Source organism: Lonchura striata, chromosome 8, assembly GCF_046129695.1.
Source record: "Lonchura striata isolate bLonStr1 chromosome 8, bLonStr1.mat, whole genome shotgun sequence".
Lineage (NCBI taxonomy): Eukaryota > Metazoa > Chordata > Aves > Passeriformes > Estrildidae > Lonchura > Lonchura striata.
The window spans coordinates 6,297,660-6,325,490 of NC_134610.1; the positions used below are offsets into that span (position 1 = coordinate 6,297,660).

The window sequence follows — 27,831 nt, forward strand, 5'->3', positions numbered from 1 at the left end:
TTTCAACAAAATCCTTCAATGAGGAAAAAATAAAGGGAGGGAGGGGGTAATGTTTACAAATATTGGAGAAAAATCTTTTTTTCCTAAATTGGGACAATACATTTAGCTGGAACTCACAAGTATTTTCATATGGAAAACATATCAGTCAAAGTTGTTTTCTACCTCACGCCACTCCATAAGCAGAGAAAGTACATCAAAATACTCTTAGGGTTTGAAGTTTTTAAAGTGACTCTAGAGAGATCAGATATTTTTAATCTACTGTGGGAGTCACAAGAACTAACAATTTTCTTGTGCATCTGGAAGAGGAACCTTAACAACAATCCTATTGTGGGGCTTTCAGAGCATAGTGCCCACACAATCCTGGGCACCAAATTTTCTTAGCTCTAATTACATCTGCCCCAGATGCCTTTGAAGCATTGAAAGCTTCTTGTTTTCAGTTGGAATCATCAAGTCAAATTAAAGTTCTATGATTTACAGTGCACAGCCCTGACTGAAGAGAAGACAGACAGCACTGAAGGCTCTAATTTGTCTTAAGAAAACAACTCTACCTTTCAAAGCTTGCTCAAAAATCATATAAATAACAGTGAATTGAAGAAAAGAGAGTCATTGTTTATTTCCTCCTTGTTTCACATGCTAGACAGTGTAATGAAAAAGTCTTTAGAAATACAGTATCATGCTGTACTTTACCAGACCTTCCCCAGCCTCCTATTCTAGCAGCCAGGCAAGAAAAAAAGTTTGTGTTGATCCTATCAGAAGGACAGGAGTTCTCCCAGATAAACTGCTTCATTATTCCACTAATTCAGCCTATTACCTTCTACAGAAATGTAATTAAAAAATAAATAACCAAAATAACAAAGAACCTCTCCAAAACAAAACAAAAAAAAAAACAAAAAAAAAAAAAAAAAAAAAAAAAAACAAAAAAAAAACAAAAAAAAAAAAAAGGGAAATTATTTTTCCATCACATTTAATCACTGTGCTGCTCAGTCATAAAAGGCCAAACCTCAAAGGGATCCTGGGCAATGAAACCCCTGGTTCAGTTGGGTATTTTTGATTAAGCACTTTAAGTAAACATTTCCCAAATTAACCAATCTTTCCATTTCGTTGAACATTGCCTGCTGTGTGTTGTGCTACAAAGCAAACATCTGTGGCACCATGTTTGGTTGTGTGCAGCTGTACCACCCCACCTTCCACCCACCCACTCCAGCACCAAGAGTTGTGGTGCCCCCAAAGCATCTTCACAGCTTTCCACCCCTTGTACACATTCAACCACTGCATGTGTCCAACCTGATTGAGGGACAGAAATAATTAACTAAATGTACCAAGGGAATTACAAATAGATTGACCAAGAGCATGGACTTCTGACTCAGTTCATCCTGAGAGATGCTGGTGTGCCCCTTGCATGCAAAACTTAGAAAATTATTAAATATTTCAAAGAAAGCAACATTAGGATAATAATCCAGTAAAAATACTCTTAGATGACAAGCATTAAGGAGTCCAGAATTATGCTCTGGGTGCATAATTGCAACAGACATGTAGATTACTAATGCCAACCACAGATTAACTCCTTTTATTTTTCAGAATTAAAAAAAAAATAGAACAGAAGACATATCAGACTTAAAATTTATTATTGAACTAAAACAGAATGGAGAAAGGACAATCATACCACCCTTTAATACAGCAAATACCTAGCAGAGAAGCTAACATATCTTTTTCCTACCTGTTTTCCAGACAAACTGGTGACCTCTCCTGGCTTGCAGATCAGCTGTTTGCAACATGAAGAAAACAAACAAAAGGAAGGGCTTCCCCAGGCTCTGCCATGCCCTATGAGGAGAAACCCAGTTCTGTTGTAGAAGCATAATTCAGATAATTCAGTCTCTTGTATTCTTTGGTCCTAGAATTAACAAAAAAAAAAAGAAGGCTTATTAAAATATGTAAAGCACCAAGGCAACAGGCTCAGCTAAGGGTAACCTGGTGGCCACTGCAGATTTACCAGTCCCTGTGTGCCAGATTTGATGAGGACAAGCTCCCAGAGGACCTACAATCCCATCCTACAAAGACACTGTAAATGCTTCTAGCAGGCTCTTAAGAAGAAATCTGCCAGTGCCAATAAATGGCAAGGCATCCAGTGGCTCTGTTTGTTGTGTGTCCCTTCTCTTCTCTATTATCTTTAGCAAGAATGTTATCTTGTTATAGGCAGACTAAACCAAAGTGAGAATGGATTCCATGTACAAAATTCAGCACCAAATCCATGCCCTACATTTAAGATCCAGGCCTGGAGGTGTTTTAGCTCCAACCCCTGTGCAAACATGGGATGCACAAGAGCAACTCCAGAAATGCAGCAGGAAAAGCAGGGAAATGGGGGTTGCTTATTAGCACATGATGGACCAGCTTGAAAGGGAAAACCAGACACTACACAGGCATTTCTGTGGAATTTGGGACACTCATACAAGTCCCTTTGGATCTTTGAGCTCCAGGTCAGCAACCAGTTATTGCAGAGAGGTCTCTCTGACTAAGGGATTTTAATTAAGCTCCCCAACACTTCAGACAAATACCAGAGGCACACTGTGAATGAGACAGGAGTGGATCAAGTCCTGCTGCTGCAGCAGTTTTAGACCACACAATTCACTAAGATTAGTGGTGCTGGAAGCAAGGAGGAATGTTTCTCTGGGTCTCCCATACAAAGCAGGAGACCAACTCCTAAACGCCAGCTTCAGCAAACACCCACATTGTTTACGTACTACAGAAAAGCTCCAAACAGTGGAGATTAAGAAACTCACACAACAAAATAAAATCTTAAAAATTCCAAGCCAGTCCAGTAATTCCAATCTTTGTGTCTCTCATTCCACAAGATAACCAACTATATACTTAGACAAACTTCACATGAGTTTCAAGTTATTTGGGATTCATCCACATTCAGGTGGGAACAATTTAGAAATCTTAAAAAACATTCATGGTACTTCCACATCAAACAAGTTTCTGAAATAAATTTCCATATTAATTTTTCTGATGCAACAGCTTTTGTATTTATACCATACTTAAATTCTCCACATAGTTCTACTTATTAGTGATTAATCCTACTTTTATAGTTAAAAATGTCACATCTGTACTTGCATAAGGATGGAGATAATACTTGTCTTCAAGATTTGTCTTCACGGGCATAATCTTGGTAATTTTCATTAAAATTATCAGTTATTAGAAGTTCAGTCCAGAAAATTCTATTACATTCCTAACCTTATGAAAAGCAACATTGTCATAGCACATAATAAACAGCATCATTCTTGATAAGAAACTGAAGATAAATCTGGAAATTGTACACACTGAATATACAGTAGAGCTTTTAATTTCAGGCTGTATTCAAATTACTTTGAAACAGTTTCTATCATGATAAATTCATGCAATTACATTTAATCAGATATTGACTAACTACAGTGGGAGATACAATGTAATATCTGTTATCTGGTTTAGCTCATTCCTGCATTTCAGATGAACAGCAGCTCATGTCCAACCTAAAAACCCATCAACCTGACCAAATACAGTAACGTGGACAAGGGACCACATTAATGCCTTGCTTATGTTTTCCGAGTTAATTTTCTTCAGAATTCACATTTAATTCAGAATGCAACCCACCAAGTCCCAGCACCCAGGCAATGTAACACAGACCACAAATGGCCTCATTGAAAGCACACTAGCTCAGAAATCTTGAGCATCATTCAGAAGTCCAACGCAGCAGTGAAGTCCTGGGGTGTGGGGAAGAAGGGCTTTCAGAAATCCTGCAGCTCATCATTTTTTGCCCATCAGGATGGCTGCTCACCTCACACAGAAGAGCTGAGGAGGAGCAACTCGCCCAGTGCCTTCAGCATCGCCGTCACCATCTATGACGGTGGGAAAACAGAGTCACCAACTTTCTGTCAAGGGAAGGAGAAGGAGTTAGTGACACTGGCTCCAACACCAGCTCTGGATGTTTCACATACAAAAAAACAAAACCAGGGAAGAAAGTATTCAGATGCTCAGATTTCAGTACTGGAGGGCAGCCACACACCCAGCCCTGCACAGACAGCACTCACTGCACTTGCAGGGCAGCTCTCCAGGGCCAGAAAATGCCATAAAAACAACACAACCTAAACAGGCAGGGGTGTGAAATGGGCAAATCCAAGGAAACCTCCAATAACAGCTGATAAAGATGCTGAGGTTTTTAAAGAAGCACAAGTAGTGCTCAGGAGCTGCTTTCTCAATGCACTGCCTTCATCTCTGCACTCAAAGGGTCAGCACACAGCAGCACATCCCTGGGAGTAGCAGCCTCCTGCCCAAAACAAGGGGTTTCAGTCTTTGGGCAGGACTACAAAGATAACTGGTTGCTGCTCCCCACTGAGCAAGAACAGAGATTACATTAAGTCAGAAAAAACAGAAATAAATTAGACACCACGACATTGGCTCTAATCTCCTCCACCCCAGCAGAGCTCAATAGATTCCACTGATTTACACCCCAGCAATGCACAATGAAAATTTGTCTGTGTATCTAGGTTTGTGTAACACAGTTTGGAACCGTAGCTGTTCTGTCCTGATACGATAAAAAATTATTGCACAGGCAACATATGCTATCTACCGAAACATGAATAAATTACATTACGAAGGCCACCAACACTTCACATCAAATTTAGTTACATGATATCTCAGCTCCCAAATGTGTCAGCATGGCTAGCTGTAAACTGGCAAACACAGATGGAAAAAAAAAAAAAGAAATTTATATTTTAAAATTTTATTTCATTGAGACTAGTCATTAAATTCATGGAATTGCTTAAATATCATAAAACCATAAAATAGTTTGGGTTGGGACTTTAAAGCTCATCTCATTCCAAATCCCTACCCCAGGCAGGGACACCTTCCACTGTCCCAGGCTGCTCCAAGCCCATCCAACGTGGCCTTGAACACTTCCAGGGATGGGGCAGCCACAGCTTCTCTGAGCACCCTGTGCCAGGGCCTCATGAACTTCACATTAACATATTATTTCTTTTAGTCTGAAAAAATATCTCACTCTTCCAAAATTATCTGGATTTAGTTAATATCCTTTATAATCCAGGCCTGGCTAGTTAATAGTTTGCACTAATGGAGTCTCTTGAAGTTAAATAATGAGGTGTTATTTTGATATTTGGAGGATTAGTCACAAGCATCCTAGTCACTTTGTTTGGCTTGTATGCAATCTTGTTTAGAAAAACAAGGATATCATCATTAGCTGTAATGACTGGGAATATACAGGCAGTCTTGAAAAAGACACGTGAAAGTTTTCTAATGATCATAACCATGCATTTACATTTTCTAATCCACTGCGAATTCTCTTAATGACAGAATTTAAAAAAAACTAATTTTGAAAATAAAACTTATTTTAGAAACCTGCATTTCTGCTGAAAGCATGGCATTCCAGTGACAAAATGTTAGAAATAAGTAAACATGCATACAGCTGACAAGTATCTTCTTTCTGAAGTGATCAAAATTTAATTTAATTTTCATCCTCAATGGAACATCCAACAGCCAAATTCCAGCCTAATCCCTGCTTAGCTAGAGAGGGGGAAAAGCCTCTGGGAAACTTTTCCCATTTTCCAGCCACTGCTGAGCAATCAAAGGCAGGTTTTTCTGAGTGACAGGCACTGTGCTAGTCCAAGACACATCAGAGTCCTCAAAATCATCCAACACTGAAAAACAAAAGACTGATAGTCCAATTTTGACTCTACACTCTCACATAATGCACTGTTAAAGAAGGGACCAGTTTTTCTTTTTCTCCAGGTCTCCATGGGACAGGGGTTTCTCCAGTCCTTCCGCTCCATATCTGTGGTTTAGGTGAGCTCAGCCTGGCTCTGCTCCAACAAGGATTTACAACATTTTTAATACTGAATTTAGAAAAAGATCAGTTTAAACTGATCCAAACCTGAGACATGATTTCAGCCTTGTCATACATCAGTTTAATTCTCCCTGACTTCTCTGGGAATTGTGACCTTTCCCATCATGGGTAAATCTGACCTACTTTTTGGTATGAGATGGGAATGCTGACAAGGACACCTGGGTAGCTCTCTCCATTTAAAACACATTATGCAATTAGAATAATCCCAAATACTTTGAAAAGCAACAACAAAAAAGAAGAGCCATTACAGATGATATGTGTAGCTATAAATCATTTGGCAGGTGCCTAGCACAAAGATAAGCAGCCTTAATCATGAATAAATTTTCTTAATACAAATGTAAGCAGTAGCTGTGCAACTGTTTGCCTATTACACACAAGCCCATTGCGTGTGATATCCCAAGATAATCTGGATGTTTATATCATAGCCTTTATCCTCAGATAAAGTCTGCCTTGCCTGCTCAGAAAGCTGTTATCTGAAAAGCTAATTCTATTCTGTTCTAAAGCAGCAGAACGCCTGGCTTGTAGCAGCAAAGATCACCACAGAACTACTGACCATCCCTGGGGGAGAGATTTCCAAAAAACCACAAATGCTAGTGTTGTAGGCATGTAGTCTAACAAAACAGAAGTGTTTGGACAATCACATATGCCAAACTATAAACAGGCATTCAAATGTAAGTACCTATGTGTCCAGTCTTTTATTTAATGATTAACGTAGTTAACACTAAACTTCCCTTACACTTCCATACCTAAAACACACCCTACACATTTTTCCCCTTACACATTTGGAGGGAAACAGTCTTCTGGTTAAAGCAGAGGCACCCAAAGTTCACTCCACTTCCAACTCTGTCAGAAATTCCCTGTGTAAAAAGTCACCTAAGGTCACGCTCCGACACTAAACTTGATTCTGCAAATGCTCCCCATGCTTTCAGCAGAGTGACTTTGCATATATGACAGTGGTAGCTTGATGTTCTATACCTCTACTGCCTCACCTCCAAATATTAACTGAGAATATTTCCTCTTCTTTCAGGAGCATTTGAGAAAATCCAGGTTAAAAACATACAGAGAGAATGAACAAGATTTATACATGAGGCTGACAACTGCCTGACAGCACTTTTGTCCTAAGTGGTCACTTATTCGGAATCCAAACATTAACCTGCACAGTTCTCTGGTGATTTGCTACAATAACTGTAAGGGTAAATAATGCCTGAAAAAGATGTTCACACATCTTCATAGAGAAGATCATTCCAAACAATGAGCAGACAGCCTGAACCAGCCTGCTTTGGGTGGTTCACAACCTCAAAATCAGCAAAGCTCAACAGAAATTTCATGGTCAACCTTCAGATATAAACTCCAACAACCTTCCTCAATAATCCATTGCTAGAAAGCTCAGTAAGTCATCACTATCATCAGCACTTATATTTGAAAGTTTGGGTATTTTAGAGATGTCTGTAGTCAAAACAGTAAGAATCTATTAATTATTTTCCTTTATTCTTCTATTCAATTGCATCCAATTCTTGTTCTAAAGCTACAGAAGATCCGAGAAATTAAAAGCAAGTATATGAAATTACTGTACTGCCAATTAATTGCTTCTTAACTTACATCTACTTGTCTGGGGTAAAAAACACGAATCCTAAATTTTCCTCCTTCAGTCTCTGTACAACCTAAAAATGTAACAAAAGCAGGTTTGAATTTAGAGGCTTAATTATAAACTTAGCTAAGTGGATTATAATGAAAGATGTTCCAGCAAGGGAGCTCAGACTGATGCATTATGACTACATTAAAGAAAACACCAGAGAATAGACTTTCCATCAGTAGAACAACTTTAATTACAACAGTGCTGGAGCAGAACTGTTCTGTTAAACAATGCTGCTCTTACTTCCCCTTCACTCTGAGAACTTCCAATGGACTCCACAGGAGCACACTTGACTTTCAAGACTATAAAGTGAATGGGATTTGCAGGCTCTTCTCAGGAACCTGGTTCAGGAGATCAGGTAAACACAGCTGAAGCAAAACTTGCTTCATTTACACACAAACATGGGTGATCTACACTCCCCCAGAAGGGCAGGAGACTTCCAAGGCAAGGATTCAGGATTTGTGCAAGGCACCATCCTGCCCATGACACAGCCCTCTGCAGCCCCCAGGCCCACTGAGAGCAGAAGAAATGATTCCCAACAACCAAGAGCTCCCCAACACCTCCCTCTACAAACTGCATTCAGTGTGACCCAAGTGAAATCCAAGCCCTGGAATTCTCAGTGGGATTTAAGAGCCACAGACCTTTTGGTGCTTTTGGTGTTGTATCTTAGCACTCACAGTAGGGTAATTTACCTTCACAAATGTTCTTCAGGCCATGATCATACCCCTTGCAACAGGAACAAGGGCAGAGCAATTAAGATCAAAATGCTCAAGACTGTCAATAGGTTTCTCTCATGAACTCAGGCACTGATTTTTTTTTTTTTCTGAGCAGCAGAACATAGAAAGTGTCCAACAACTTTTAAGTAACCTTTTCAGGCTGCACTTTTATATATTTAATTAAACAAAACAAAAACAAAACAAAAAAAAAAAAAACAAAAAACAAAAAAAAAAAAAAAGAGGTTGCAGAAACTCAAACATCAACACACCAACAATCACCTTAGAAACTAGGAAAAATCCCATTTTTGGGGAGAGAAATTATTTTTGGGGGTTAGTGTATCTAGGTTATGTATACAACCCTTATGTATTATAGCTGAATGCCTCATGCCAGGTTTCTCAGCCAGCACAGCAGAACACAGCCTGGAAGCTCAGTGATTTCTTGACATTAATAGCACATCCTTTCTGTAACAACAAAACTTTATAGCTTTGAGGGACAAAAAAAGTTTCTTTTTGTTTATTTTTCAATGGATAGAGAAAAGTTTGAGTCTATTATCAACACACTGCTCTGCTGTAGCTTTTATCATTGGCAATGGATGAACTGAAGGTCCTTTGAAACTCACTGTATCTAAGGATTGCTGTCACAGTTTCACAGATCTTGGATTACTGTTAAATTGCAATTAAACAAAGGCACAGGGAGTTGGCACTACTTCCAACACCATTTCAGTAAATGCTATTGCAAGTTTTTGTTCAAAGAGGATTACTCTCACTTCACTCGCAAAGCATTGCATATAATGCACATTCAGCAGTATAATATCATTTGAAAACTAGTATTTGAAATTATTTTCCTTTAAAAGGCAAATCTGGAAATCATACTCAGTAGAGAGCCACGTCCCTACTTTAGCAGCAGGACCATTCACATGGAAAACAACAGAAAGGTTCAAAGTCACCAATTACAAGGCAGCAGAGTTTCAAAAAAAGAATAAACAACCTCATAACCTCTGCTGCTGGAACAATGGCAGATTTCCTGAGCATTTCCATTAAAGTGCTTTCAGTTCAGAAATTAAATTCCTTTACTGCAGTGATTTTCTTCTGCATTCTGATATTTCTTTATATTATTTGACACTAGTACAGCATCACAGGCTGTAGGTCAGAGGTTTTTTCTCTCCTCACTGGAATATGGCCACCATGTAGAGTTTATCAATCTTAAACACAAGGTCAGAATAATACAATCAAGTACCACCAGGCATATGAGCTCAGCAAAGGCTTGAGCTCTCCTAGCAGGGAAGGACCATCTGCTTTCCTGCCACAGGACTGGTGCAGCTGAAGCTTACATCCAATTTAAATTGTTACATTCTACACTTCCAGACATCAACCAGAGCAACTGGGTGCACCCAAACCCCTCACCAAAAAAACAACTGCAAATAGGCAGAAAATCTTACCATTTTAGCCTGTTAATCAATTCTGGGGAAAGTATGTAGGGTTCAGTTTTGAACTTCTAACCACTGGTGACTTTGGCTAAAATAGCCAGCCAAACAAGCGGAGGTCACCCTCAGTACTTCTTAAATGTATAATTTTCCTTCTGGTATAACATGCACACTAAGAATACTTTCTTTTCCACAAGGTCTGTACCTCTGTTTGTAGGTAGTCATTACTATTTTGCCATTTGCACAACCTAGCTGCAGCCCATACCCAAATGAGCTAATAAGAAGAGACACACACATACATAGACAAGACAGATCCCATTTTAAAAAACTCATTTCCAAAGTGCTGAAATAAATGTTTTTTCCAACGCACCCTCTGCCATCAGCTGTTTATTTCAGTGCACCAAAGAATAAACTTGTGGGAAAGGAGAAAATAAAGAGCACAATGCATGGCAAACATTGAACACACAGGCTCTACAGAGTTCATCAAGCCTTGACACTGTAGCTCTTCATTTCCTATCAAACACCATCCATGAAGTCTTCTGATGAAGTCTCCTCTAACCAAGGTTTCATCATTTCTGCAGAATAAAATCCTGTGTAAGTCAGGTCCTATGTCAGAACACATATTTTAAATAATTTTACCTGTATTTGTCAAAATAAATTAATCAAAAATATTTTGTGATTCCTTAATCCTGATCCATTGTTTTTCCTTCAGTTTACTTTGCAACACTGATGTTAAGTGGCCCCAGGTAGACACGGTAACAAAAGGAAAACTATATTGCTTAAATAAAAAAATAAAGATACAGTGAAGGCTTAAAACACATACTAAAAACCCCAAATATTGGCATAAAGAACTTCTAAAAATTGCTTCCTGAACACACATACAGATGCCAATGTGCACACAGTGAACTCTGAATTCAGTTTGTGCTGATTGCCACACAGACTTCAACTCACCAAGAGCAACACAGTGCAGTGGTATAAAGCTTATACTGAAAAGCAGCATCTGCTCCTTAGCTGGAATTCATTTTCAGAATGCACGAGTAAATCCTTTTACCAAACTTCCTCACACTGCCACATTTGGGATGCCAGGGAAGGTCTCCAGACCTCTCCCTGCCATGGCAGTATCCAGGAATAATTTGCCTCTCTCTGCCAGGAATAATCTAAGATGCACACAGCAGCCAAGTGCCACACCAGCACATCCCATCACCTCCTCCAGAAAGGGAAGAGCACCAGGCACGTGCTCCAGCTCAGCACCTGGCCCTGGGACATGTGCCCGAAACTCAGGCATTCCCAGGCACTTGGCAAGAGCTGCAGAACCAGGTGTAAAACTGTGTGCTTTCCTGTCAAAACCCATTCATAATACCTGCACATTTATTTAAAAGTGAACTTGCTTTCAACCCAGGATCAACTATGCACAACAGCAACAAAAAGCTCCAAATTGTCACACAGGCAGTTAGAAAGAATGACACTACCCTTTAAAGCAGTTGGAGCAACCAGCTGAGTAAAACCATAGATTGAGTCAGGAATTCTGTGTTTCTGTTACCTTTCCCATTCCTTTTCCCCCGTTGCTAGCTATAGTACCTCACTGTATTTTATCACATAGGAAAGTCTTATCTCTTTAGGGTGAAAAATATATTTGCCCTGAACACAATATAATATGATTCGCACAGGGGCACTGACACTGTTGCAGTATTGATACAAAAAATAATCATAATGATATGAACTGCTAAAGGACCTCCCTGTGACACTATTTAAGCAAGGTCAATTGTCCGTGCAGGTTGTTCTTACTGGAGTTCACGTTACATCACTGGTCCCATCATCCTGACCTTCCCTGCTGTCATCCCCATCACAGTTCAATTAACACAGGAGTCCTGCAGGGGCTTGATGAGCATCTGCTGCCTCTACCCGGCAGTAATTCAATAAGGGAACGCCATAGGAAGAGATAATGAGAAGTCAGACCAGTTGTTCTGTCTCCCTCCAGGAGAGCAGATGAGTTTGGTTTATGGGAAAGAGCGTGACCTATGAAAATTATCAGTTAATTTTATATTTCAGAGCTTCAACATGTAGCTTAAAGTGTTGTCTGGTTTCTCTGGTGGTGCTGCCCACAAGGATCCAGAACCACGTTTCCTGGAGGAAATTTTTCGAATTTTTCTCTCTGCCAGTTCCACCAAAGGAATGGTTTCTAATCATGCTGTCAGCAGTGGTTGGTCTGAACTAAAAAATTAAACACCTGAGCAGAGAAAATGGGCCAAAACTACTACTGAAGTAATTCAGGCAGAATGAAATTCACACAAACATCAAACCTGGATGAAACACTTCCACAAAGCCAAAATCTCCTACACTGCAGATAGTGTCAGCCTGGGTCTTCTCTCCCAGCCCCACAGGACACAGTTCTCACCAGTGCCCAAATTTTGCTTTTCCCTCCATTTCCTTCTGCACCTTTCCAGCAGAGACTTCCCTTAACTTCCACCTATCCTCCAACTCTCTCCTGTTGCTTTAGGAACATCAGCAAAAACTCAGAGCCACCTACAGTCTTTTAATCTCCTATTCCACCACTGGATGTCACAGGGACTGTGCCTGAGGGATATGGCTCTGTGTGGATTTATTTTTGCCTAGTGATTGTAGTGTCCTTATGAGTTTTGCAGCTTTGTTTCAACAATCCTATTCACTGAAATAGGACATTAATTTTATTTCAAATACAATTTTCTATTTTATGTCTCCTTAATATCATTAAGGCACAGATTTACTGAAGATGATAGGCAGAGGAGAAGAAAGGAAGATACATTTCCTCCCTGAGTTCTGCAAGGTGATCAGTGAACCACAGTGAATTTACACAGCTGCCCATTCCCACAGCTCCACATTCCCAGCTTCATTTCTCCCAAGATCAGATTCACTTGAGCCACATCCTTTCCCATCACACAATTATCTGCAGTGCCCCAAAGACTGCCTGCCTGCTCTGACCATCCTCCCTATGAGTACAGCCACCAGGGCAGCTCATTCCTCACTCCCAGGTCAGCACATTCCTACTTCAATCAAACCTTCTGCTCAAAGTAGCACCAGACAGCAGTGAACCACACAAGATGCTTGCCACTGTCCCCAGATTCTTGGTTTTGTTTCTGTTCCCACCAGAGAGCTCAGCCTGCCGAGCTCATGCAAACTGACACGAGATCTGAGGCTTGGTTGCCCCAGTGCAGGTCCCACAGCCAGGACTTTCCCCATCTCAGTACATTCTCTTTTCTCCATTCCCTTCTGCCATCTCTTCACTCACCAGTTTCATCACCTGCTGCACATCTCCTCCTGAGCACCTTGTCCTTAATCCTCAAATCCCTTCTATCCTTTGCCCTTAATTCTCTCCCCTACTAAACTAGTTGATTTCTTCTGAAAGGCAACAGATATAATTTTATTACATCCTTTATTACCACCTTTTCACAGCTTGTTTTCTTATCCCTTTTCTCACCCTACAGCATTTTGTTCCTCCTCCTAACTAGCCCTTTATTCACTTGCATTTCCCTTCTGTTTCCTAATTCCCTGGGAGTCATTTTCATCACTCTCACATATTTTTCTCTTCTTTTTTTGCCTTTTTTTCCCCCCTCTTGGAGAGGAAACACTACACACACTACATTATATCCAAAAGAGGATACTATAACCATTTTACAGTTACAAATAATCACCATTTAAGAAATCCTGGAATTAAGGTTGCCTTGCAGTAATATATTAAGACAGTCAGGTTTCATGATTATATCTATTTTTACCATATTACTAAAGTCTATATTAAAATACAATTTAAATCTATCTTTGACTTCTTTTGCTTTTATCTATTCATCACACTCAACCCTCTCTTAAAGCCTTACTCATACTTCTCTTTGAAACAGGCAGAAAGTACCTGTAAATCCAACAACTGCAATTACAGAAAATGTTATTTACTTCACTCTTAGCAGTTATGTGCACCATTTAAAAAAAAAAAAAAAAGGCTTTTTATTTAAATAGGTTAAATAACTCAAAATTTGATAACGACAGTATGGACTACCTTCCATCTGGTTAAAGAAAGAATAGACACAGCCTATGCAACACATGCTAGAGAAGTTAGTCACGTTCACTGTATGCTTTTGATTTAAAGCTGCATCTCAGCCTTAACAGCAAAGTAAAACAGATATACAACATATATAACTATACACAGTCATACAGGGCACACCTGTAAGCAAGGCATATAAAATACTGTTTCAGGAGAAGGATGGAAAACAAGTGCCAAGACAGGCCTACAGGGGTATTTTAGGAACACAGCAGTAGGAGGAGCCTGCTGCAATTCCTCAATTCCAATCATCCATACTTGATTTGCACTTTGTCCACTGAAGTTTGGGATGATTACAGCAAAGATGTTCAAAAACACATTTGTCATTCTAGCCAAGTTAAACTCATCAGAGTTTTGCTGGTTAATATATTTTCCTGCTCATTTTATACACTTTTCCACCTTAGTTGAATTAATAAGTCAATTAATGCATAAAGCCTTCTGTAAAAGCACAGATGTCTACCAGACTTCAGTGTTCTTTTCTACGTGTTCCAGAATTTAAATAAAAATTGAGCCAACCTTCTGGAGAAATCAGTGCTGGCAGAAGCTCTATTTGTGAGTTCACACCAAGAGAAATTAACAGGTTCTGCAGTGAAAAAGCTGTACTTATACCTGAATAAAATAGTCCTGCTAACTGGAAGTATTTAGGACTTCTTTTACAAATACACTCAGTATTAAAACCTGCACGTACTCCCAAAGGCTTGCATTCCACATTATTTGAACTATTTTACATTCCTGCAGCATTTTCTTCCTTCAGAAAGAGGGGAGTCTGAACTAAACACAGGACTTGATAGCAGCAGTAATCCAATACATCTGATTACATAAACAAATCTAAAATTAAATTAGAAAGTTAAATGGCAGCAATAAATATATTGCAAGCCCTGGGTATTTCTTAAAAAATTGACCTACCAGGTAATATTTGGCAGAGGTGGTACAAGAGCTGAGTCATAATTCTATGGATTTTTTTTTTTTTCTTTATGTGGTAAAACTAGCAAGGAACTGGGTTACAACTAGAGTTAAAACTCCACTTGCTATGTAATTTTTACTCAGTACCTGAGTCTTTTTTTAAAGGACTGCAATTGCTTTGAGTTATACAAAAAGATTGATCTGTAGAAAGTGGAAAATGTCTCCTGTCCTACTTTCAAGAGTGGGATTTTTGTCATGCCAGCAAATGTTTCATAGGATCATTTCAACTCCAAGATAAAGGGAAAAAAAAAAAAAAACAAAACAAGAAGTTTTGTCCTGTGGGAAGAATTACAGGAAAACACATATTTGCAAATATAAATACACTTAAAATCATGGGCTCTGCTTTTCCTCTATCTGTTACTTTTCCTGTTGAACAAATTCAGCAGTGATTTGGCTTTGGTTAATGAATGCCGAAAGCAATTTGGCTTTCTCTTGCCAAGGACCTCCATAAACTGCAGTTCAGCAAAACAAGACAATCTTCTTATCCTGTGTAAGAGCCCAATTAAATCATCATTTAAACATAATCCTATTTAGTGGCGCTCACATTTTCTGTCCTGATGCTAGTGATGTTAATGGCTTTAAAAAACAAGGAAAGTAAATATGCAGAGGTAGAAGGGAAGGACAGAAGACGGGGAAATGTAGCTTCCATTTTACTGAAGATCATTTGATTGCAGAAAAAAACAAAACAACAGCAAACCAGAACCAAAGCACCCCAAACTCGGAAGCATGGAAACAGCTTGCACAGAACATAAAATCCAACTGTTTTCCTGGACCCCAACCCAATCTTTCAAACACAAAACAGTTGTGAGCTGAGAAAAACTGCTCCAACCAAAGACTTCCAAGCAATTTTCCAAAGTTTGCCTTCTTCAATCTGCAATACTTACTTAGAGGTCAACACCTTGCTAAGGAAATCAATTATTATTACAACAAACATTCAAGAAACCACACAAGAGGGCTCTAGAACATCCCTGAAATGCACACAGCTCTTTATGCAGAAGCGACTAATCTCCCAGAGTACTATGTAAATTGGCTAAGCTTAAAAGTTGCATTTAAAATTATCCTCAATATCCATTACAAAAGAGAGGTACCTACCCACTGATAAATTAGCAATTGTAATAAGGGACTGTAAGGCTAAGGGTAAATTGATTGTTGTTCCTAATTTTCCCTTTATTTTAATCTAAAACTCTCCAAACTGCAAGAAATAAAAGTACAGGCGAGAGGGTGAGCAAAAAGCTTTTGACTGCATATAAAACATCTAAAAATAGTGCTTCAGTATATTTCCATGTGCTGGAAACAGCAGTGAATATCATCTATATAAATCTATTCCTAGCAGAGGTTTTTCAGCAGCATCCAAGACTTGAGAATCAATTGTAAATTTGTATTTTAGATTAATCAATAAGAAAAAGCACAAGACACCCTTTAAACAATATGCAGCATTTAGCAGGCAGATAGAGCTATGCACCACCTCATACAAAATAGATAGAGATATTATTACAAGCCATATATTTTTAATCTTAAGGAATTTATTTGGGAGGAACTTTAAAAACTGCTTTTTGGAAATCACTTGAGGTTTGTTAGCGATGCACACCCCTGGCCAAGGCTGTGGGTGCAGGATGCACAGGGGGGATCTGGCTGGTGCCAGTGGCTCCGTGGGCAAGGCTGGAACCCACACACACACAAAAAAGAGGGTTTCCCACAGATCCCTGTGATGTGTCAACACCTCCAGCAGCTGAAGAGCTGCACTGGAATATCAATGTGTGCCCTACCTTCAGATGAACGAGCTGTCAGCACGAGGGGGAAGAAAGGAAGGTTCATAACACCATAGAACGTAGAGAAGCTGCAGATTCCTTTGCCAAGCCCACCCTGAGAGAAGGTCACCTCAGCAAAGCCATGAGGACTCTCCAGGCTCAGATCAATGCTGCCAGGCTCACTGAAGCAGCTGTCACTCTCAACACTCAATAGCCCACAAATCCCACAGGAATAAGTGACAGATGTCACATCTCCCAAGAGTGAAATGATGATAGCAGGTACTCAGGAACTGATGGCCAGCTCAGAGGTGTTTCTCCTCTTTGCTGGCAAGATTGATGTCTGGTGTATCTACAGAGGAGCAGCACTTAATCCACGAGGGAACATTATAGAGACACTGATAGCTATCCTACACCAACAAGGGAAAGAAAAAAGGTGTTTTTCTCCTCTATTTCTGGATTAGGCCAATTGCTATCAGATATCTGAATGATGACTCTGGGAAATGATTCCATCTCTAACAAAACTTGTACCAGCATTAGAACCAGGTTGAGCAAAACCATCTCAATCTAATGCCATTTTGTCAGAGTGCTGAAGCAGCACACCAGGGTCAGGGAGCCACCAAGACCCCAGAACAGGACAGCAGCATTGCTCCAGACAAGGGAAGGTCTTTGCATCAGAGGCAGCAGGACTCTGACCCTCTGTAAGGTGCATCACTTGAGATGAAACCTCTCAAGGCCTCTCAGGGATGGAAGTGCCAGTAAATAGTCATGTACCAGCTCCAGTGCATCTCCTAAACATTTACCTGCATAGCTTTGTTATCTCTAGGCAGCCTAACACAATTTTGCCATGCCGTGCAGCCTCCACCAGCAAACACTGAACCTTAACATAATCTGTGTTTTGAGACAGAACAAATGTTTCCATTTTTGTGGTATTTCAGTGCATACTTTATGCACCCAAACTGATATACAGACACTGGAACACAGGGAAAACACTGCTCATTTCCTCCCTTCACACATTTGCTGTATTAAATATCATTGCTTATTAATGCAAAACAACTTGTAGAGAGAAATAAGTCTAAAGTCGACTTTCCCTTTTGTCTCACATAGCATTTCTCATCAGAGGAGAGAGAAGTTTCTTTCAGAGCTAAAAATAAACATAATATTCTAAGCAAACAGATTAATTAGAATTGAAGTTACAGCAGTATAATTCTGCTTTTGTACATATACACTTCTCTAAGTACCCTCATGTAAGTCTATACCTTAACAGCTCTTCAAACACACCCACCAGCATCTGTTCAACATCCATGCTTGTTTCTATTCTAATACAGAGAAGTTTATGTAAATTCAAAATACATTCAAAGATGGTTTGCTACTGTTTAATTAACTTCTGAACAAACAGAAAGTTTGATTTCCTCCAAAATCTGTAATTTTATTTTCTGCAATAAACAGTGACACCACTTAAGAAGATTACTGTGCACATCCAGTCTCATTTCCTGCATTAAAAAGACCAAAGACCCATCCTGAAAATAAATGTATCCATGCCAAAACTTCTACTGAAGCTATGATATGTACTTTAAATATGGATATCACTTTGCTTTGAAAGCATTGAGTAGGGAAATAAGAAATTGTGTATTTATGTAAATTCTTCTTGCAGTTAAGCATCATTTATAGCTATACATTTGAATTTTAAAGTACCAAATTAACAAACAAACAGGTATGTAAGCAGTGAACCCTGTCTCTTCTGTACCTTTCCATTCCAATACAGCACTATGAGTCTGACTGATGGAAAAAAAAAAGGACTGGGCGAAAAAAAAAAAAAAATCATTCTAACCTTTTTAGGAATACCCTCAAATGTGACCAGTGATTTCAGGTGCCCCTTAGAAGACACAGCAAATGGGCTGGGATTGCAGAAAGCAGGTGATGAGAAGCTCCAGAAGCCAGACTCTTATACAGGCATCTTAGAGAAATGAAAAAGAAATGTATCCAAAATTATTCACATTACATACGCTACTGCAAGCTCTCTTCTGATTGCCTTAGGGGGGTTAAAACAGCAGCCTGTGAAAAATAAGTGTCCATCAGGCTCCTTGTGATTTCCAGACACGCTCAAAAAAAAAAGTTATGCTTATATATAATCCTGACATGCCAAGTGTTATTTGGGGATTTAAAAAGACATTGTAACGATCCTAATAAAAGCTATTATATATTGCTAAAGGATATGAAAAATAATAAGATAGATTAAAAATGTTTTTAAAATCCCTAGCTTGTGCAAACGCCTAAGCTTTTGTAAGGAAGTGACTCCCTTCTGAAAGGATCTAGTTCAAAAATTCTGCACTAGAGGAAAGAGAGGCTGAAGAGAAAGGGGAAAAAACATACAAAAATTATGTCTAGACAGAGCTGATGCATACACTTCTTAATTAGTGTAATATATATGAATTTTTCATGACAAAAAATTCGACTTTTTAAAAAGAAAATCAGTATGAATTAAAAGCTCTCTCTAAATCCTGCTTTAAATGACTACAAGGAGCACTAGATAAATCCTGTATTAAAGGAATTTATGCCACTTGATATGAAATATTACAATACTGGACCTGAGTCTGCCGTCACTGAACTCAAATGAAATATTTTAGCGACTTAATCCACTTCAAAAACAAGTCCCTTGGTTAAAACTCGTTTCACTTTATTTCCAGAAGGAAAACTGCCTTTCTGGATAAAGCCCTGGAGCATGTAATGTATGCAGATGTGCAGTCATATACATAAAATACACTCATTAATGTACTTACTGAATGTGTTTATTAATAACCCCATTTCCCACAGCCTCTCAGAAATATCACAGCAAGAATACAGGTATGTATTGCAGCAAAGTGCAAAGATAGAAAAAAAAATCCATAAGAAATCAAGTTCACACATGTGTTTAGCATGACTCCTCAGTGTTCCAGTGCCTCAAACAGAAAAGTGGCCTCTTGCATCTCAAGTTGGGTTTCTGATGTAAAACAAAGTAGTGAAAAAATTATCAAAATGAAATCTGAACAGTAGCTACCCATCCTCCTTGCTAAAAGTTATGCTCTCATTTTAGAAGCAATGAACTCAAGAACAATCCCATCAGAAAGAAAAATGTAAATCTTTATTTCTTTTATGGTTTTACCCAATTAAGATGTCTCATGGATGTACTGAAGCCTGGATTTGTATGGATGCTCCCTAGACACTTCTCTCCAGTTTCCAGCACAACCTCAGCTGATTCATCAGCTCACCAAACTCCTCCTCACACCCCCACTCTCCACACAGGTAGCAGCCACAGATGGGATGCCCAGCACACCTGGAATGCTCACCACACACAGGATGCTGCAGCTTCCCACCCATGGGAGCACTGAGTTTGTGTTTCTCCAGGCAGACACCAGCCCCCATTCCACACACAGAAATGTAATTGCCTTTGGCACACCTACCACCATGAAATTTGGTTCAGACCATGCAGCAGAACACAGGCACGCACAGTCCAGGCTAAAAATAAAATTTCATAATACATTACACACAAGCTCATAATCAATTAGCATCTAGAATTTGGCAACACATTCTATATTATTTGATACAAAATTGATTGTCTGCAACTGGCATGGTACAAGACCTACAATTAAAATTAATCACTCCTACTACCACAGGAAAAGTCTTTTCTCCATATTACCCCTACAGTGCATCACTACTTTGTTTCCTTTCCTTAAGGACCCAAACTGTAAATTGTGCTGTTATATCACAATCCCCTTTATCTCAGAAGAGGAAGTTTTTTCTCTTTCATGGTGGCGACATAAAATATGCAGACACCACCTTTAATGAATCCCAAGGGATGCTCAGAAATCCAACAGAAAATTAAAAACACCTCAACACACCTTAATGCTTTAGAACAGCACTGTGTGAGGAGAGGGAGGAAATCACCTGATTTACATTAAAATACCCAGTACAAAACTGCAAGACAGGACTATGGCAATGAACCCTGAATGAGCACCCAGGCCAAGATCTAGAGCCCCACAGAGCCACAGATGGTTTGAAGTCACATCCACTTCTGGATCTGCTGGTGCAGGTGAAGCTCAACAGAGAAAAACCAAACCTGGTATGGTACTGCTGGGGTGCTGAGGGAGGCAGCAGCAAGAGCCCTGTCCTTGCACACCTGCAGTTATGGGGTGGATGCTGGAGCTCCCCAAGCTGTCACCTGGAGCCTGCTTGCTGAAGGGACTGCATGGACCCTGCTGCCACCCCGGGGCAGGAGCTCTGTGTGTGAGCCAAGCCCAGACTTTGTCTCTGCCAGCCCCAGCTGCTGCTCCCGGGGTGCCCCAGCACAACCTCTCTGCAGCAGCTCTCCCACACCAAACTGCTTTCCTTGCTCCTCACAGCAGTTAAGCAGCACACAGAAAATTGAATCGTAAGAGTAGACAAATAATACATCATACACTGCAGTGCTAGGAAATCTTCCTGTCTTTTGAAAGAAACTTACTGCTGAAGCCTTAATTTGAGGGAATTGAAAGCCTCATAACAATTCATGTTGGATTAAGGCTCCTGCCTAGTTAAATGCCAATACTGACAGTCCTAGATGAGTTCTCATCTTATGACCAACCATCAGCCACATGCTTACAGACACACTGTATTCATCTGCCTTCCCTCACTGCAGATTATGCTACTCAGGGGATGCAAAATCTCATGATCCAACTACACCAGCTGAGAACTATGCTCTATCTTCCAAGCACCTCCAGTAGCTGATGGACACCTTCACTCCTCTCAAAGTTTATCAACATACTAGTTTCCTCAACTTGTGGGTGACATGCATAAGAAAAATTAGCATCTCTCTGAAGTAATTACTGAGATGGCCAGCTAAGCCACTGGTCATCTTCCCACCAGCCAGTCCAACCAATTGCTGGAAAGTGACTGGCTCACATTAGCAGGAGCAGGCATCCTTCAGTCTCATCCATTCTCCCAAGCTCATAGAAAAGTTCTTCCAACTTTTGAGAGTCCATAACCTTGGTGTGACACGCCGTTCTCTGTGAAGGAGTCGTCCCCCTGCTCCCTGAACAATGAGCCATCCCTTGCAGCAGAATCTGCCCATCACCACTCCATCATCAGCATCAGCCAGGGAACAAAATGTCAGGCTGACACTAGTAAAGGTTTCGTGCTTAATGATCACATTTGAAATGTGTCACAAAGGAAAAATATCAAAGTGTACCTGAAATTTTAGTCCGTCTTTAGCTGCAGATTCCTTTCACAGCATCTTCGAGCTACCAGCAGCGAAGATGAATTCAGCAGCACTTCTGCCCTGCAGAGTTCCATTAGCAAACCAATCCCTTCCCACCACTGTCCTGTCATGCACCATGTCTGAGCTGGAGACCAGGATGTGGGGTAGTGTTGGGGCTGGGCACCTGATGCTTCTTTCCTGGTGATGGAGCTACTCAGAACAGTTCTAGCTTTTATCTCCACTGCCTCCCTCTGATCAAAGCAAGGCTCTTCATCCTCACCTGAGCCTGATTAGGAATACCTCCCACGCCCCATTCGCAGAGCTGCATTACACAAATGCAAATGTTATACAAGAACAGCCTCTTCTCATGCACTCTCACAAATGTAGGTATATCTCCTTTCCCTTCTAGCCTTCTTCATTCCATTTTACTTTTAATTTGCATACTTCTTCCAGCCTGGTTTTAGCTCATTTACCTCACTACAAATGATTTATAAAGTTTAACAGTAATCATGTATCATTGTCAACATACATATGTTTGACTAGACTCACAGCATAGAGCTTGTTTTAGCTACTCAAAAATTATTTACTATATAACAACACAGATGATTCACTTGGTATCAGTGTTTCTGATAATGTATTGTCTGCACTGAGACCAAGGAACCATAAGACAAATTTGAAGAAAGTTCTGGCCATTTTCAGTGATAATTCACTGCTTCTCCTTGCAGAAGCACTGATGTACTTCGTGTCCAATCTCTGACAGCTTTTAGGGATGCTGTCTGAGAAAGCCCTGACGGGCAGAACCTGTTCTCAAGAATTCTCACACATCTTCCTTTCTGTAACTAAGCAATACAGACCATCTAACTCGGCACACCCAAACTATGACTGACACAAGTTTGCCAACAACAATCAGCTTGTCCTTGAGGAGACTGAGGCAGCTCCTGGGATAAAATTCCACTCCTGAAAATCAGCTTCACTGGAGAACATATTTATTTGTCCAAGTTGTGTTAAATTCTGAAGCCTTAACATTTCTCATTTCAAGTTATCAGAACTCTGGAGAACCCACGAAACATCAAGAGCCATCACCTGTGCTCCTGCAATTCACATGTGTTATCACCTATCACACCACAGCATGAAGCAGCCATCTCCTGTGACCTTGAAGTTACCTCTTCCTCCTGAGAGACACACAGCATCATTTTAATGAAGTGGTAGCAGCTTCTGGAACCCCAAATCATATTGATTTTATCATGTCTGTCTTCATACATCTGTAATCCCCAATGACTCCAACATCAGTATCAGACAGCACAAGCATTCATCTTTCAGTTTGCTGTTGAGTGAAACGCCAGCAGCTGACAGCCCCTGCTCCATGGGCATCTATCTGCAGTGTAACACTGCTAAATACAATCTCATTCTGAAACTGTCTCACTTGGCATTTTTTTATTTCAACATGTTTTTCATTACTTTATTGGCTTAAAAGTAATGGTGACTACCAACGACGTGTCTAAACTCACGCTTCTCTGCAAAATCCCTAAGTTCATCTCTGAAACCGTGTCATACTGCTGGATGTTCCTGTGTTGGCTGCCCCTGGGGACCAGAAACATTTTTGTCCCTACAATAACCAAAGCTGTCTGGGGGAAATGAGAGCAATACTACAGAGTGTACAAAACTTTTCCAGCCTTTTCATTTGCTTAAGGGTACCAGTACCTGCAGTATCATTACCAGGGCTCTTGGCAGTACTGGACCTGTTTTTCTCACATCTGCAAAAGCACCGACAACCTCTGCAGTCACTGAGCATCTGAGGCAGCACAGAATGTTTAAGGCTTTTCCTCTTCTTTTCCTCTTGTTATTCTAGGCCCTTTAATGACAACCCTGACACATGCTATACATACACAGGTAACAAGAACATGATACCTCTCTGCTCTCCTATTTTTGGCCATCTCTTTTCAAAGTACAGGTCTACCAGCCACCATTCCTTTCCCTGTCGTGGCTCATATTTACTTTCTCCAAACTTCCTAATCTAACAAAAAAAAAAAAGAAAAAGAAAAAAAGAAAAAGAAAAAGCCACACCAAAAAATCTACCAAACCTGTATTTCACACAAACTGAAGAACCAGCTGCTTGCACAGTCATGGACAGGAGCAGTTTGCATACCAAAGCTTGGGAAGCACTTTTCAAGGCGAATCCATCTGCAGTAACTAACTCACTTAGAGCTCTAAAGCAGTTTTTCCTTCACAGGAATGTAGAGAAGTGTTTGTTACATGGAGTCTGAAATTCAGCCTGATGGGCTTACTGCCAGTTTCTGTACCACACGTACATAACACACCACTGGTGGCCACAGTGCAGTTTTAGGTGTCAATCATCCCCTGATTTATGAGAGAAGATGTGGCTCTAAGACCCAGTTCCTCAGTCCAACCACACCTCTGCTCCAGGATGGAGAGAAGGAGGGCCAGGAGGAAGGACATACCTTTCTCATCTCTTACTCAGCCCACAGCCCAAGATTTTTTCTTCAGCAAAATCAATTCTTTTTACACAGGTTTGACAGCAGCAGCCTGAAGGCAAGGAATCCATAATCCACCATGCTCAGATCTGTGTTTCAGTGCCCAGCCAACACACAACACCCATCATCTGGACTTCCCAGAGCTGCCACTACTGCTGGGACACTGCTCCACAATTTCAAGGAGCTCACGTAAAAATTGATTCAACAGAAGCACAGATATCTGTGTTTGTGCTGTCTATAAAAGATAAGCTGAATGATTTCTGATGACCATCTGTTAGGAATGGCTATTTAACATTCCCATTTCGACTGTAATTTCCATCCATTATTTACCAGACCTTGAGCTGTATTTGCCAATGGTTAGAAACAATTTAAATTACAATATCGTGTCAACAACCACTACATTGCAATGTGGCATTTTGTAACATGCAGATTTGATAGGAGAAGACAAATTCAAGCCTAAAAACTATTTTGTACTGAGGTACAGCATTAAGCATCTCAGTCAGGGATTAGAGACTGACAAGTAGGTGGGTGAACAACCATTCCAAAAGGGATAAGAAACTGACCATCATCCAACCAGCACAGGGCACAATCAAATTCCAAAAAAGGCACATCCTTCCCTTTTCTTTTTTCCATTTGCTGGCTCTCATCTAATATTCCTCAAAATCCCGTTCGTAAAGGTTTCAATTCTGCTGCATTGCTTTTTTGTCTCAGTACACGCATTAGAGCTTGCTTAGTATCTTCTACTCTCTTTCTTCCTAATTTCTTTGTAAAAATATTAGCAAATTTTCCAGGGAGAAGAATAACTGTCAGAGCTGGAGTGTAATCTGGCATATTCCCACTTATTAGGATTAAACTGTGTTTGACCCCCATGTGGTGGGCTCAATGTGGTTAAGATTAATGAGCCAATTATTTCTAGCCAAGGTACAAGGCCCCCAGTTGTTTCACTATTTCAGTATTACCAATCACACTCCTCCTGCAGTGTTTGATACCCATAAAATAATTGTGAGCCACTTTCAGTAAGACACCATGAATATTAGGTTTACTCCATAAAAACCAAAAAAAAATCCCTGAGATGAAAAGGGAATGGGATAAGTTAGAGATATTAGCCTTAAAGATTTTCATTTGACAAAGTTATGTTCCCACAAGATATTGTACAGTACAGCACCATCAATTGCTGCTGTTCCCCCAGGGATCTGGGCTTACAGCTCCAAACACCGGCACATTAAGGCACAGACAGTCCCCACAGACCCTCACAGAAAAGAGAAACCCACACACACAAAAAGACTTCTACACAAGCAGCTCTTCCAAGGTCTGCAGGTCTCTATTCCAACAGACTTCTCCCAGCACAGTTCAGTATTTGCTACTATTGAATACAGACATGGCTATTTTAGTGCAGCTCACAGAAGCCCACAGTGAAGCCCAGGTGATGCTCTGCTCCTCCACTCTTGAGCAAAGCCTAACAACTGGTTCAGGAACTGTGTACATGCTGGGACATCCACGCTCAGCAGAACAGGGAATGCAGAACTCCTGACAGAGCCTGGCTGGAGGAATTCAACCATTTGCTTAAAGTCAAACCACAGGGTTTTTTAAGCATTTCAAACCAGAGACAGTGGCAAGTTCCTCCGAGTAATGTGTGTCTAGGAAACCTCATGTGAAATCTCTATCTATGCAATAGATAAAAACCAGTCTTCCTTAGGAGTTACAGGACAGGACTTCTGGTCTAAAAAGACACCTGAAAGAACGTGGAGATACACACACCTTTGAAATCTCCACATCCTAAAAACCCAGAGCGTAATCTCACTTTAAGAGCTAGTCCAAATTTATATTGAAAAAATCTTTAAAGTTCTTGATATATAAGCTTATGTAAGATGGACTTTAAATCAGCGGCTTTTATAATATGCACTTCAGTTCACCAGAGGTAATCAGTAGACATTTTTAACAAAGTTCATTATAAACCCTTTTAAACATGAACTACATTTGAACTTCCATATCTTATGGCAATGATTCGCTTCAATTATTCTCTTAATCCAAATAAAGAAAATGGATCAGCCATAAAGCCCTCCAAACCAGGTAATCAGAGCAGATGCTTTAAACTGAGGCAGAACTGCAGAAGTTAGACTTTAGGCTTTGGTCTGATTTGAGGAAGTTAGTTTTGCTGCTTTGTTCAATTTTAGCTGAAAATGTACAACACAGAAGCGAGGCTTGCTCTGGTTCTGGTCCCCAGCACTGGAGCAGGTTGAGTTTCATTGATGGACATCACCAGGACTGTTACATCTTGGGAGCAAGTGCCTCCAGAAGAATGGGTTGTTCCACCTCCCCAGCCATGCCTGCACTCACCTTCTGCTCAGTTCACCAACACAGCACCCATGGGAGCTGCTGCACCCCTGCCATGAGACTCCCAGCAGAGGCAAAGGACCAGCGCCCAGGATGAGGCAGGCACACTGCTACAGCATCCCAGCTGCTGCACAGGGGCTCCCCAGGCCCTCTTTAATTTTTATGCCAAGTGAAAAGCAGCTCAGTGCCCCAGGAACCTCTGCCACATTCACTGAAGCACAAGGGTGATAAAAATGACAGAGCTGTTCTTGGGGAAGGATTCAAAGAAGCCACACACAGCTAAGGACTTCTGGGCACTGCTGTGTGGGAGAGGGAGTACAGCTCAAATTCAACAAACCACACCACCACCTGCAATCCTCCACTCTGATTTTGGGAGGAGAGGCCTCAGTGCCCTATAAATCAGCAATCAGAGCAAATGTCACCTGTCCCAACTACAGGAACTGCTACATTCTGGAAAGGCTTTACTGTCATCTTCAACAGCAGCAGGATCAATCCTATCAGATGTAAACTTCCTGGAAGAGTGGTAACCACAAGGTGACATTCCCTAATTGAAGTTGCACAAAGCACTTCGCAGTAATCATACTCTGAAAGTAAATAAAAATACTTTTAAAAGTTAACAACTCTTTCCTTTTACATGAGCAGTCTTCAGAAACTATGATTATTAAAAGCCAATCAGATAGCTACTACAAGTAGAAAATATGTGGAGTTTAGGTATCAAATTTCTTTAGGGGAGAGTGATAGAGATTTTAATATGCATTTATCTCCTACTTTTAGCATTGAATTCAAAACTGAACCAAACAAAATAAAATGCAAGCTCCCTATTACTTTCATAGAGCCTTTAGTTAAAAAAAAAACAATAATAAAATTTAACAGAATATGAAACTAGCCAAGCTGGAAACACACACCTTTCCAGTGCTCTAGCAGAGTTTCCTTCATTAAGCACAGTAATAACACATTTGTGAGGTCTCTATGCCCCCCACTAAGCATGTGGCAAGTTAATGAGTCTCTGCTGAGGGTTCAGCCTGTGGCTACAGCAGAGCCTGTGGTTGTGAGATGTGGCTGATGCCCCATCCCTGGCTGCAGAAACAACCATCAGGGAAATGGGAGGGAAGATGTATAGAAACTTCCCACATCCACCTTTAGCTACAAGGAACAAGGCAGAAGACACTACATTAGAGTTAATAATTAATTCTGCAGAATTTATAATTAATCCGTCAGCAAGTGATGGCATTTGGTGCAACCAGGAAACCGAAGCCTGTCTGTAAAATATTTTGTCAATGACAAGAAAGAGTCTTTAGAAAAATTTCTTAAGTCTTATCCCCTTGCTTAGACTAACCAAAAATGTGCATTTAT

The 27,831-nt window shown here is 40.3% G+C and overlaps 1 protein-coding gene across 1 annotated transcript in view; it reads right to left on the minus strand.

Moving 5' to 3' along the window:
* The window catches only part of THSD7B (thrombospondin type 1 domain containing 7B), a 296,014-nt gene that overhangs the window by 239,614 nt on the left and 28,569 nt on the right, over nucleotides 1-27,831 (minus strand). Inside the window, exons 2-3 of the mRNA XM_077784906.1 lie at nucleotides 3,812-3,905; nucleotides 1,718-1,891 (exon numbers count right to left, since the gene is read on the minus strand). Of these exons, the coding sequence (XP_077641032.1) occupies nucleotides 1,718-1,856 (139 nt within the window). The 5' untranslated portion in view covers nucleotides 1,857-1,891; nucleotides 3,812-3,905. The remainder of the gene's footprint in view (nucleotides 1-1,717; nucleotides 1,892-3,811; nucleotides 3,906-27,831) is intronic.